Genomic DNA, 12,797 nt, shown 5'->3' on the forward strand with positions numbered 1-12,797 from the left:
CTAATGAAAACCCTCAAGTTCCAGCTTTCTACCTTTAAAATTGTACGAGAAAATTGAAATTGAATTTTTTGGATGTCTGAAAAATGGACAAAATTTTTTATTTCGCCATAAGAATACGTGTTTTTGGGGCTGAGGAGAGATGGAACTTAATAGTTTGGCAACACTTCCGGTGTGAATTTTGGTCAATGTTCTTTAAAATCTTTTCAAGTAAATCTTAAAGATTATTTTCCCTAAATTTCTAGTAAGACTGATTTGATGAACTCAGAGAAATTGCCATCGAAGTATATGATCCACATATTCCACAAAATGAATAATTTATACTGAAAAAATAAAATAAACTCCAATAAATTCAATGAAATAGTGTTCATGCCTAAAATCACTTCTCTCCTATTCTAAATTAATAAAATAAACTATAAATATTTTGCTAAAATTAGGGGTGTTTCATCTCACCCGCACTTTTTTTGAGTGCCTCAAAATGCAATTTTTTTTTAAATCGTATTTTTCGAAGTGACTATTTTCATCTAGGCTTTTCTAATATTGATATCTCAAATTTAGAGCCTTCATATGATAAACCAGTGAGATTCGTTTTTGTCTCGCATTCAAAACGTATCCGTAACATTTATTATAAAAAAGGTGTTCCATCTCTCCTCGAATGACTATATCAATTACAGATGCTTTACCGATGAATAATCGATTAAGTCCGATACAACCGGATCGAAAATTTCAAGACCTTTCCAGAAAAAAAAAACAAATTTAAGCAAATCGGTTGAAAAATAGGCTCTCTAAAATCGTTTAACGTTTACTTTCGAAAATTCAATATAGAAATGTTTTTCAGATAAAGGTGTCCAAGGATGAAATATTCGCCTTGATCTTCTCCAAAATATATTCGATAATAAAAAAAAAACTAAAACCGTTTTCGAAATAAATTGTATAATAGTTTGGGCTGATCCTTTACAATCAAACTTTATGAGCTTAATATTTTTGAGGCTTAGTTTGAGCCTATTTTGGGTTTTATCCTTTTCTAAAACCTACATATATTTCTACTTTTGGGATAGGGTATTGAAAATTTTCTAAAAACTGCTTAGTACCTAACTATATCTAAATACTATAAATTCTATCCAATTGCGTGCTAATTTTAATACTAAATTGTAGAAAATTTTGTTTGGAAATATATTCGTATCCAATTTATAGTATCATTTACATCACTATTGTCGTTGATATAAGGAACTTGGTAAAGATTTCTGGGCGTTTCCGTATATTTCACAGAGCCACATCCGGCATATTTGTCAATTGTTAAAAAAAAACACAATAAGATTGCTCATGCTATTGGAATATCAGGATACTGTTTTTATCATCTTGATAAGATAATTATCGTTTCTTATGCATCTAAATTAAACCGGGATAGATAACAGAATGTACAATGCTAAATATTCTCAGATAAGATGAAAGATAAGGGCGTATTATCTTAGTCTGTAGGTTAAATCCTACTCCATAAGCATCTTTCCTGATGCATCTTTTGACTAATTCCTAGTAGTGTGAAAATTCCCATTGGGAAAATAAACTCTTCCTTAATCGTCACTGTGTAAAAGCATTTATTGGGACAGCTTAGAGAGGAAGGCAATAAAACTCTTGGACTTGAATACATGGCAAATAGTGCAATAAAACACTTAATATGTCTTTTTATCGCAAAATTTCCGCAACAGCCTCAATCAAGTACGAGTCGAGATGACCACAATCGGCATAACCTGACCACAATCATGGTGAATGGCATGAAATCTGAACCGGACGTGGCAACGCCCAAAAGTCCGGAAGATGACAAACCCCCAATGCCCCCATTAGCAGTCTCCCCGCAGATTTCCGCGAAGACAAAGTATCCTGGAAAGAAATCAGCAGCATCAACCAAAAAACCAGCTCCAATGCCATCAAGAGGGAATGAGTTGAAAGTGCCGGAGACCACTGGGACAAGCTTAAATGTGGATGAGAGAAAGGTGAGTTTATGTCGAGAATGAAGTGTGACGTGGGGTGTTTGGGTGGTAAATACCTGTGAGACATGTTGCCATGCTTTTCAGGTAAATTATGTGACGGAGAGTGAAAAGAATACCGTCGAGACCAAGAGTGAGACGTCCGGTGGGAGAGACATCCGCACAAACGACCAGGAGGCAATGAGGAAAACTCCTGAGTCAACACTGAGTCAATCTGTGACGTCGGAGATTCCAATGAATGGGGACAGGTCCTCATCCTCCACATATACAGAGACACCGTCTGTTGGGCGGAAGCATTCGATAAAGTCCAATGATGGAATGAAGCCAAAAGCAAGGAAGAGATCTGGCGTGGATGGTGGCAAATTGGAACTGAAAGATGTACAAATTGAAACGTACCCTAAGGATAAGAAGACCCTGGATACCCTCAAGGATGCTGTAATGGCAAATGACTTTCTCAAGAACATTATGGATGCAGAAAGACTAGATTTAATTGTTAATTGCATGATGCCAGGAAGTTCTAAAGCAGCCACTTTCATTATCACGGAAGGTGATATTGGTTTTTACCTCTACATTTCCGACGAAGGATCGTATGAAGTGCTGAGAGATGGGAAGTGGGTGAGTTCCTTTGGACCTGGTGTGGTCTTTGGGGAACTAGCTATACTGTACAAGGCTAAGAGACTAGCATCAATTCGTGCCACATCTGATGTTCAGTACTGGATGCTGGACAGGCAGGTCTTCCAGAAGATAATGATTGAGACGGGCCGAAAGGAGCAGGATGACAATATGCGTTTTCTGAGCTCAGTGTCCATCTTCCGTGACATTTCCAAGCCCATTCTGTACAAGATATCCGACCTCCTACGGCGCGAGTTTTACAAGACAGGCTCATATATCATCAAGCAGGGCGAGAGAGGTGATAAATTCTACATTATACGAGGCGGAACTGTCACGGTGAAGAAGAAAGACAATGAGGGGCGCTCGGTGACGGTGGGTGTTCTCAAGAGGGGTGACTACTTTGGGGAGAAAGCTCTACTTACCGAGGAGAGACGCCTCGCGAGTATCATTGCCAATGATCCGGGTACAGAATGTTTGGCACTGGATAAGGCATCCTTCCTCAGTTTCATCGGTCCTGTGGAAAGCCTTAAGCAGTCATCTCAAGCCACTGAAGCCATAATACCCCCAACCACCGTGGTGAAGTCAGGTAAGTTATCCACCCCAATTGATATTCAAATTCTTCCAAAATTTCCGTGCAAATTTCAATAAGCAAATATTTTCCTATAAGTCATTCTTTATGTACACAGGGACAAGAGATTTTTTTACTATTCGATCAATGGTATTCCTGGGATTCTATCGAGAAAACGGATATTCCAGGAATTTAGATTTTTTTCGTCCATTGTACGCTATTCAAACACTTCCGCCCATTGTATGAGGGAAAAGAGCACTTTAAACATTTCGGAAGTGAGAGCACTTTTAGAAAGTTTTTTTCTCTCTCTAGGGGAACAGTCAGGGTAGAGAAATCCACACACCAAAAAAAAGATGAAAGTTACATTGTATATTCAGTAGTGAGGAGTGCCCTCGATTGATAATTTTCAAGAATTAAGTGGTACACTGACAAAAAATTCTAGTGAAAGACACAATTGAGGCTAGATGTTAACTATAATTTATTGCTTGAGATTACTCAAGAAGTGTTCTATATGAGCAATAAATATTAGGATTTTATGCTATTGGCCAATAAAAACGGATAGTAAAGCGTTTTAGTTTTGCGGAGTGCTCAAACTAGTTACGTAGATTCTCCAAAATAGTTTTGCATTATTTGTACAGGATTGTAAAGTTAAATATTTAACGGTACACGGTATAAGGACAAGCTTTATAGACATGAGTTCGAACTTTTTACCTATGGTTTTTTACTGGTTTTAATCAATTTGAACTGATTAAGTCACATAAGAAATTGCCCGTAATAACGTAGAAATGAAACGATTTAATTTCAAGCAAACATCAAGCAGTTTATTACCGGTTCTATATCGCGTGAGCCCTATTCAGATTTCCCAGGAGCTTCAAGACCTTTCCATCAATCTAAAATTTGTCTGAATTGGTAGAGAAATACGTCCTCTAAAGACTTTTTAAAATTTCCAATTAGGAAATTTCCTTTTTTACCTTGAAAATTTCCAATTAGGAATTATTCAAGAATTTTCTTTCCTGTAAAAACACTGAAGGAAAACTTTGAAATTAAATTTCCTTATAGAATTTTAATCACATTAATTTAAAGACTTATCCCAGATGTCAAAATACCGGTAGGTAGAAATTGTTGTTCCTTCTGAATTTGAGACAAAGAATATTAAAATAATAAAAGAAAATATGTTGTGCCAAAGGATAGAAAATACAATTCAGAATTAAAAGCTTGTCAACTTACATATGAGACGTTCTCAGAACAAAAGTGGATCGTTTTAATAGGGAAATGCACATAAAGGAGACCACTTTTGCTTATATATTGTTTACTGATCATCTTTGAGCTTAGAAAGTATATATGTCTCAACCGATTTGAACAATATTATTATTATTAATCGTATCGAGTTATACAAAGTAATCATTTTTACAATAATTCTCGTAGTTAAAGAATCTGCTAAGTCCATTGTAGACCGCCAATCTACATGACTCTTCCATGCTCCCGGAGTTCTTGGGCGAAGGCGGTGTATTATATTACGTTACTGTACATGTGAAAATTATCTAATTCAGACATTCAGATCTTTGCACCGGGCGGGACTCGAACTCACAACAACTGTAAGTCGAGCCGGGGATCGATCAATCTAGGAGCCAACGCTCTTGCCTATTGCTCCACTGAGATCCCCATTTAAACAATTTACTTTACATTCTCGTACAGCAATAAAATTGGTCATGAAGTAGGGTGGAGTAACCACTTATCGCCACTTCTAGGAAAAAGTGAAATTAACTTTATTATAACTTTTGACCCCTTATTATCAGATAACTCAAATTTCACACAAAGTTACTTAGATATATTGGCTCTAGATTCGTCAAAATAATAATTCTATAATATTACGCGGGAGTACTTAAAAAACTGATTTTTATCAACAATGCAAAAATAACCACTTCGTCGCCACTTTTTACCACTTTTCGCCAGTTCTGTAACCACTTCTCGCCACCCACTTGGAAAGGTTCAAACTCAATTATTATGGGTAATATTATGCAAAGAATATATTCAGCATTTCTTTTTCTTCATGAACACTTTATTATTACTCACATTAAATAATTTTCTTCGCTTTTATTTGAAAAATCAAATTATTAGACTAGGATAAAGTGGTACAAGTTGCAAAATGGTACAATTTGGACAATATTGGTACAATTTGGATGGGGCTTTTTTCTTGATAAATGTAGTACTTCATTTTTATTTATATATGTTTAATGCTTTCGTTTTATAATTTGATTCCTTGTGCTTAAAAACAAATTTTGTACTGTATTCATTGTATTTATCAAGAAAAAAGCCATGTCCAACTTGTACAGGCGAATTGTCCAACTTGTAACACTATGTCCAACTTATATCAGTTTAGCCTATTGCAGAAAGTAAACAAAGCAGATTTGAAAACTGTGAATCTATGAAGTGAAGTTATCGTCGCCTATGAAAAGCAATGGCGACAGGTGGTAAAGCAACCTTAGAACATTTCTATTTTCCGCCATGGTTCATTTTCACATAAAAATAATATAAAATGAAACATTAGCTAACTAAATACAAATTTTACGTATTCGCCGAATATATTTAAATGTTTAATAGGCAAATTATTTATTCAAAATCGTAAATTTTGTTCGATAAAAGTTTCATGACACTTACTATATTTGGTAAGAAATATTTGATTCGATGCACTTACTTAAAATATTCCTCTAAAAATGCTCAAACATTTAAATTCAAAACAGAAAATTAATGTTTTTCAACTCTATAAGTAACAGTAGTAGAAATACAAATAATGGAAAAATTGGGATTCAGTATAAGTGTCGAAAAGTGGGGCACTGGCGAGAAGTGGTTAACCCACCCTAGGGAAAGGTGGGGCTAATTTGAAAACGTTATATTTTCTCATCATTCTCAAGGATGCTCGATCTAGTCATAATTTAATTTAGACTCACAATTGATCTGTTTAAACTCCATTATGTTAAAGTCTGACTTCTTTTATAAATATGTGAAAATTTACGTAAAATAACGTAAAAAGGTCAATGCAGGCGCCACCTAATGATTTTTCCTAATTTTGACTTGGCAGTGAAACAGCTCAAATTTATTAAAAATAATTTTTAAATGTTTGTCATTTTATCACAGTGTATTTCTTACGTATTTTTTGTCTAGCAAAAAACTGTATATAATAGTTAAACAATTTTTTAATTACTGCAAGTAGTTAAATTGAAATTCATTATTATTTTTGCATGTAACTTTCAAGAATCTGTTACAAAGAAAACTTCACTGAAAGAGTGAATTTTTGTCGTAAAATCAATATTTATCTACTTGTACAACTTTACATTACATTGCTCCAATTCTTCAGTGATGGGATAGTACAAATTGCTGATTCGAATTTAACAGAGGCACAAATCAATTTGAAATTTTAATACAGGAGGGGGAGTAGTTACAGACATGTGTGACTCTCGAAAATATGACATTTCGGCATAATAAATTAATATGTGGCTAGTGTTTCATATTTTGAGAAAAAAAAAGATATTCAAGACAAAGAAGCTCAGTTTAGGGAGCTGCTTATACGTAGTTCATAATGTTTTGGAAATTAGTTTAAAACTGAGATTGTAAAGAATGTCAGCTAAAAATAAGCTACATGACACTGCCCGACCCTCTCATTCTTATAAAGAGAATTTAATTATTTTTTAAGCAATTAAATTATTATTTCTTTGTTATCTCATTTGTGAAGCAGGGGTACAACTCACATGAGTTGTTCTTCTTTAAATCTTATTTTAGACAGCTATGCTCATTATTTGCGCAGAGTCTCAATTCTGTTTTCCATGAGAAAACATGTTTTAAAGATATATATTTTTTAGATTTTTTTCCATAGGTAGCGTAAGATAATTTAATACGATAAAATGGAATCTTTTAATCTTATTGTTATTACTTATAATAAATTATTGATTATTTGATAAAATTTTAGGATTTTTAAGTTTCGATTTGCTTTAATAATCATTTCTCTACCTATTGATTTTTTAAGATGAACGAATTGTTCAAATTAAAAAAAAAGAAAACTTCAAGATAGTGTATCTCTTGACCGATTGGGCCAAGGATAGATTCACTAAAAAGGTTTTGGAATCTCATTGAACTGCATTCAATCTAATGAATCAGTTATGAATTGATAAATGATTTTATTTGAAGCTCAATTCTACTTTTATTTTATCGGTTTTGACAAACTTTTTGGAAGATCTAAGAATAATTTGCATGAGAAGTGATAAAATATAGTAAGAATTTTGCGGGAAGTTCAATCAAGTAAAAAGGATTTCTTTTTCCATAACATACACTTTCAAACAATTTTCATCTGTATAGTTGCATAACATCGAAATCTCAAATGGAGCACTCCGCTAAGTTAGGAGGCATTGGTACTCCTTTCTTTCTGAAAACAATATATGCATTTTTTTAATTAGACGATTTTAACAATATCCTCGCGTCCCAAGGAAGTTTTTTTCATTGTTTTCTAAGAAAATTAATTTTAAGTTATTATAATATACTGCTCCTCAGGGATAATTTCTTGCAGCTTCATCTTATATTTATATGCAAAAGTTGGAAGAATATAGCAAATTCTAATTGCAAGGAAAATTTGAAGCAAAAAAGATGACACATTTCTACTTTCGGGTTGTCTGCCGGAGCAGTGTATAAAGTTATCCTTTTTGAAAAATGATTGTCACTTAAGTCCTATTACATTTCTCTTTCTTATTGTACTTCTCTTTCTTGTGCATTTAACACAGAATTCAGCCATGTGGCATTAGATGAGTTGGAACTGGTGGGAACACTGGGTGTTGGTGGATTTGGGCGTGTGGAGCTGGTTCAGTATCGCAACAGAGAGACTTTTGCCCTCAAGTATCTCAAGAAAATCGATATGGTGCAGCAGCAGCAGCAGGAGCACGTATACAATGAGAAGAATATTATGGCACAGTGCAATTGTGAGTTCATCATAAAACTCTATGCCACGTTTAAGGACAACAAGTACCTTTACTTCCTAATGGAACCCTGTTTGGGCGGTGATTTGTGGGGCTTGCTGCAGAAGCATAGACGATTTGATGAGAAAATCAGTAGATTCTTCACGGCATGTGTTGTGGCTGCTTTTGAGTACCTCCATACACGCAATATCGTGTATAGGGACTTGAAGCCTGAGAACCTCATGCTGGATGCCAAGGGATATGTCAAGTTGATTGATTTTGGTTTTGCTAAAATAATCGGTCATGCCCAGAAGACGTGGACTTTCGCCGGGACACCTGAATATGTAGCTCCAGAAATTATTCTCAACAAGGGTCATGATAGAGCTGTGGACTACTGGGCTCTTGGTATCTTCATTCATGAGCTGTTGGTGGGAAAACCACCTTTCCGTGGAAAGGGTCACCTCAAAACCTACACATTAATCCTACGCGGAATAGAGTCCGTAGATATGCCCAGTCGTATACCCAAGAAAGCTCAGGACCTCATTAAAAGGCTCTGTCGACAAATTCCAGCTGCAAGATTGGGCTACCAGAAGCAGGGTATTGCAGATATTAAGACCCATACTTGGTTCAACAAGTTCGAATGGGATAAACTTAAGAACAAGACTATGGTGGCACCACTAATTCAACCTGTTCGGAGCCTAACCGACCTCTCCAACTTCGATGAATGCCCTTCAGATCGCGATGAACCCCAAGATGAGACTTCGGGCTGGGACAGAGACTTCTAATCCCATGCTCAAAATCAATAATCTTGATCCCTCTTGCAGTCTTTTCAATATGCTCCCAGCTTAAGAATGACTGATAGGGAAACCACCTCGTGTGAATGTTTTTTTTTTACATCAATGATTATTTTTTTTATCAATATAGTAAATTAGTATTTAATCAGTGGCATTTTCTATCTCTATCGATTTTAACTTGATAACACAGTGACGCAATAACACAAGGTTGTTTGAAAACACCCACGGATTGAAATTGCAAAGGTAAGCATCCATCAGAGGAAAATCCCCATCAACACTGTCTCGCGCTGGACATCTACAGCCTACAGCAATGACTTCATTTTATTGTAGGGGTAAATTATTACTGACTAAACATATGTGTATCAGATCATTAGTGGGCGTAAATTGAGTAGCAAAGTGGTGTAGTGACCATTACGGGTCAGTGAATTACTTGCTGATCTACTTTGGGGCAAATTTGAAATAAAAGCCCAAACAGAAACTAGTCACACCAAGTAGGGGAAAGTACTCTTCCTTCGAACGTTCATGCCTTCGAATAATGTGAATTTCTTTTGTTTTTCGTAGGAGATTTCCACTAAATTATCACGGAATTATCGACAATTGATAATAAGCTAACTAATATTTAATAGAAATGTGTAAGCCTCTTAGGAATAATAAAAATAAATTCACATTATTCGAAGACATGAACGTTCGAAGGGAGAGCACTTTCCCCTATACTTTTAACCAAGTAAAATCTAGTAACATTTAGATTACATAATTTTCAGAATGTGTAAATTTTAATAGTTTTCAAAATTTTTTAAAAGTTAAAGACAATCTAAAAAATCACATTAGTAAATTAGGAATAGTTTCTTTTATTTATCTTGACTGATTAACGTATTGGAAAATTTAAAAAACGGACATTAATCAGAGTTCTTGAATGAGCTTTTAAATACTGATTTTAAAATAAAAAACTGAAATATTTATTTCAGGTGTGCAAGAAATGTCAAGTAAAAGTTAGAGATTTAAAATAACATCTAGAAGAGAATACAATAAACTCTAATAATATCTAGTAGTAAAATCTAGCAAATAATTGGGGAGAACCTGCATGTTTGTGATGCAGTAGATTATTCTTTGATTATTTCAATAAATGTGACAAATACACTAATTGGCTACCATAGTCCTCGTGGCAGACTATCACACTGTAAAAAAAATCGGTACTTAACCGGTTCATTACCGAATATGACCGATGCAGTCGGGTTCAAAATTTCAATATCTTTCCAAAAAATCCAAATTTAACCAAATCGGTTGAAAAACGGATCCTCCAAAGTGATTGAACTTTGACCTTCAATAATTCAAAATGGCGAATTTTTCGGTCATAGATATGTTTGGACGAAATGTTCGCCAGGACTAGCTCTAAGACATATCCAAAAATCATTGAAAAGCTTGGGCCAATTTTTTGCAAAATTGGAAAAACATCATTTTTGACCTATTTTTGAGGAATAGGGAACGTATGAAAGGGGAGGGGGGAAAATTAAAGAGGTTGGGCACGAGATAATGTCATTTGAGGAAAGGTCACCGAAGACCGGAAGTCGATATCTCTTACCGTTTAAGCGTGCAAAGTTGAAAAAAAGTCGATTATATAACTGCTCTCTCTTTAAGTTCGAGCAGTAAAATTTCGGCACATATTTGTTCCAAAAATTAGCTCGTCCACGGACACTATAATTTTTGGCCCAATATTGTTCATTTTACGAGACTCAAAAAGATAATCAATATTAGTGACGAATTCGTTCTAAAAAGTAGCTCGTCCACAGACACCGAACATTTTTGGAATAAATTTGTATCTTCTAGGAGAAACAAAAAGATACCCAATATTAGTAAGGAATACCGAAGCGAGGAGGACACCAAATCTATGGTAATTTTCGTACTACATGGTTTCACTTTTTTAATTCGGGATTCCCTTTCGAACTGGAACTTTCGCCACAGAAATCCATCTCGACTGAAGTATAGACCTTAACTGTAAGACAAAATCACTTACACAAATTTGTTTCCGACAATAAGTAATAAAAAAAAAGTCCGGATAAAATCGGACAAATTGGGTAAAATTTGATCTAAATTCGGTTGTGTGATTTTGTAGTTCGTAAAAGTTTTTAATTTTAAATAAATATATTACAAATCTTTCCATATAAAAAAAAGTTCGAGGATCGTTTACATTAAATTCTTAATGCTTGGATTACGGATAGGGAAGACCGGGGTAGAATTAGCCACCAAACGAAACTTTTCATTGCGTAGAATTTATACAAAAAATGTTTGTATGAGGCTGATAAATATTTCAATGAATAGTAAGGGAAGTATATATTTTGAATAAAGAGTGGTTTCCTCAATATTCCTTCAAAGACGAACTATAATATAAGATACCACTATCTAATACTATACTTGGCTAATTCTACCCCGGTCTGCTCTAATGAAATAATTGGATTTTTCGGTTTCTTAAAAAGTGTTATAATGTTATCATGACCCCGACACTTCAACATATCTATAATTTTAATATGTAGGAGTATAGTTAGGAATATGTATACGTAAAGTGTTTCAGTCCATTCTCCTCTTAATTATGTCATACTTAAACTTAATGAGAATTCCATATTTCCAACCTTTTCAACTCTTCTGCCATACATTTTAACTATGTTAAACAAAATTTACAGCTATTGTACTCGAAGAGGAACCCCAAATTTCAATGTTCTAGCAGAACATGGTCTTTTAACAGGGCAATCCAAGTGCGTTTTGGGAGATTCTGTGTAAAGTTCCCAAATGAAGCTGTCAGAATTTTGAGAGTGTGGGCAGCTTAAATCCTCAACATATTGAATGGTGTGCCAAATTGTATATATATCAAAGTGCAAGAGCAGAAATAACATGGTAAAGCGAATGTGGGTACATAAATTGCATGCGATTTAGTATGATGTTAACCAACCGCACTATTGGTTCTAAATTTTCCACAGAGTTTTGTTTGACTTTCCTCCTAGCTGGACACAATCCCTACAGACACACACTTCTTATAGTTAACAACAATAAACATTTTATGGCATTTAAGTTTTAGTTTGAGGCAGAGACGGCAGAGACCGAGATATAGGAGGTGGATGTTTAACTCTTTCGGTAAAGATACGGTGGTTGGCCTCCCATCCAGGTTAGACTTTTCAATAGCTGCGGGCACTGCATCCTTTGCCAGAGATTTGAGTGGTCTCTTGAGGACTATTAAGATTACGAACGTAGAATAACATATCCGGGGTCTCTTAAGTGGAATGTCCGTACATGGAACGTCCTTAACTCCTCCTGTGAGATAAATGCCTCACAGTTAAATGCACATTGAGGACTAATTTAGCTTAATGATTCTCGTTTATTGTTTCAAAGACAAATCGCACCTTTAGAATTCTCAATTTCACACTGATATTAAAGGGGTAAAAATCAATTTGATGGAAAATTCTTAGGTGTTTGTTGAGTATTTCCTCACATGAATCACTCTATTTTTATCATTTTCGCATTTTCTGACTTTTTATCGTAAAAGGCAAATATAGTGGCATAGGTATTGACATGCATACCATGATTTTCGTCATATTGACGGAGGCTTTTGGTAAGATTTAACACAGATTTTCCATTTCCCTCCAACACAATCACTTGGAAAAAGAAAAATTTACATATTCATCCGCACTTTACACCTGATCCTTTAGTAACAGCAAACACGTACAACAATCGTCCCATTTATTATGAATTTTCTATATTTTGTGTCCCTGTATTATGACATCGCCATCGTGTTCTGGATGATGGTTGAACACTTTTCCATATGACGTGAGATTGAGGTGCTTGGATGGAAGGGAAAAAAGCACTAAAGGCGAAAGAATGAAAAAGTGTGGTGTTAAAAGTATATGACAAAGAT

The 12,797-nt window shown here is 34.9% G+C and overlaps 1 protein-coding gene across 3 annotated transcripts in view; it reads left to right on the top strand.

The window, feature by feature from the left end:
- LOC129805698 (cGMP-dependent protein kinase 1) overlaps positions 1–9,041 on the top strand; it is a 16,395-nt gene extending 7,354 nt beyond the window's left edge. For all 3 annotated transcript variants that reach the window (XM_055853782.1, XM_055853783.1, XM_055853781.1), the window contains 3 exons: positions 1,704–1,988; positions 2,070–3,180; positions 7,932–9,041. In XM_055853782.1, the coding sequence (XP_055709757.1) occupies positions 1,704–1,988; positions 2,070–3,180; positions 7,932–8,887 (2,352 nt within the window). In that variant the 3' untranslated portion in view covers positions 8,888–9,041. The remainder of the gene's footprint in view (positions 1–1,703; positions 1,989–2,069; positions 3,181–7,931) is intronic.
- Positions 9,042–12,797: the final 3,756 nt, after the last annotated feature.

The sequence above is a fragment of the Phlebotomus papatasi genome, chromosome 3 (genome assembly GCF_024763615.1).
Source record: "Phlebotomus papatasi isolate M1 chromosome 3, Ppap_2.1, whole genome shotgun sequence".
Taxonomy (NCBI): Eukaryota; Metazoa; Arthropoda; class Insecta; order Diptera; family Psychodidae; genus Phlebotomus; species Phlebotomus papatasi.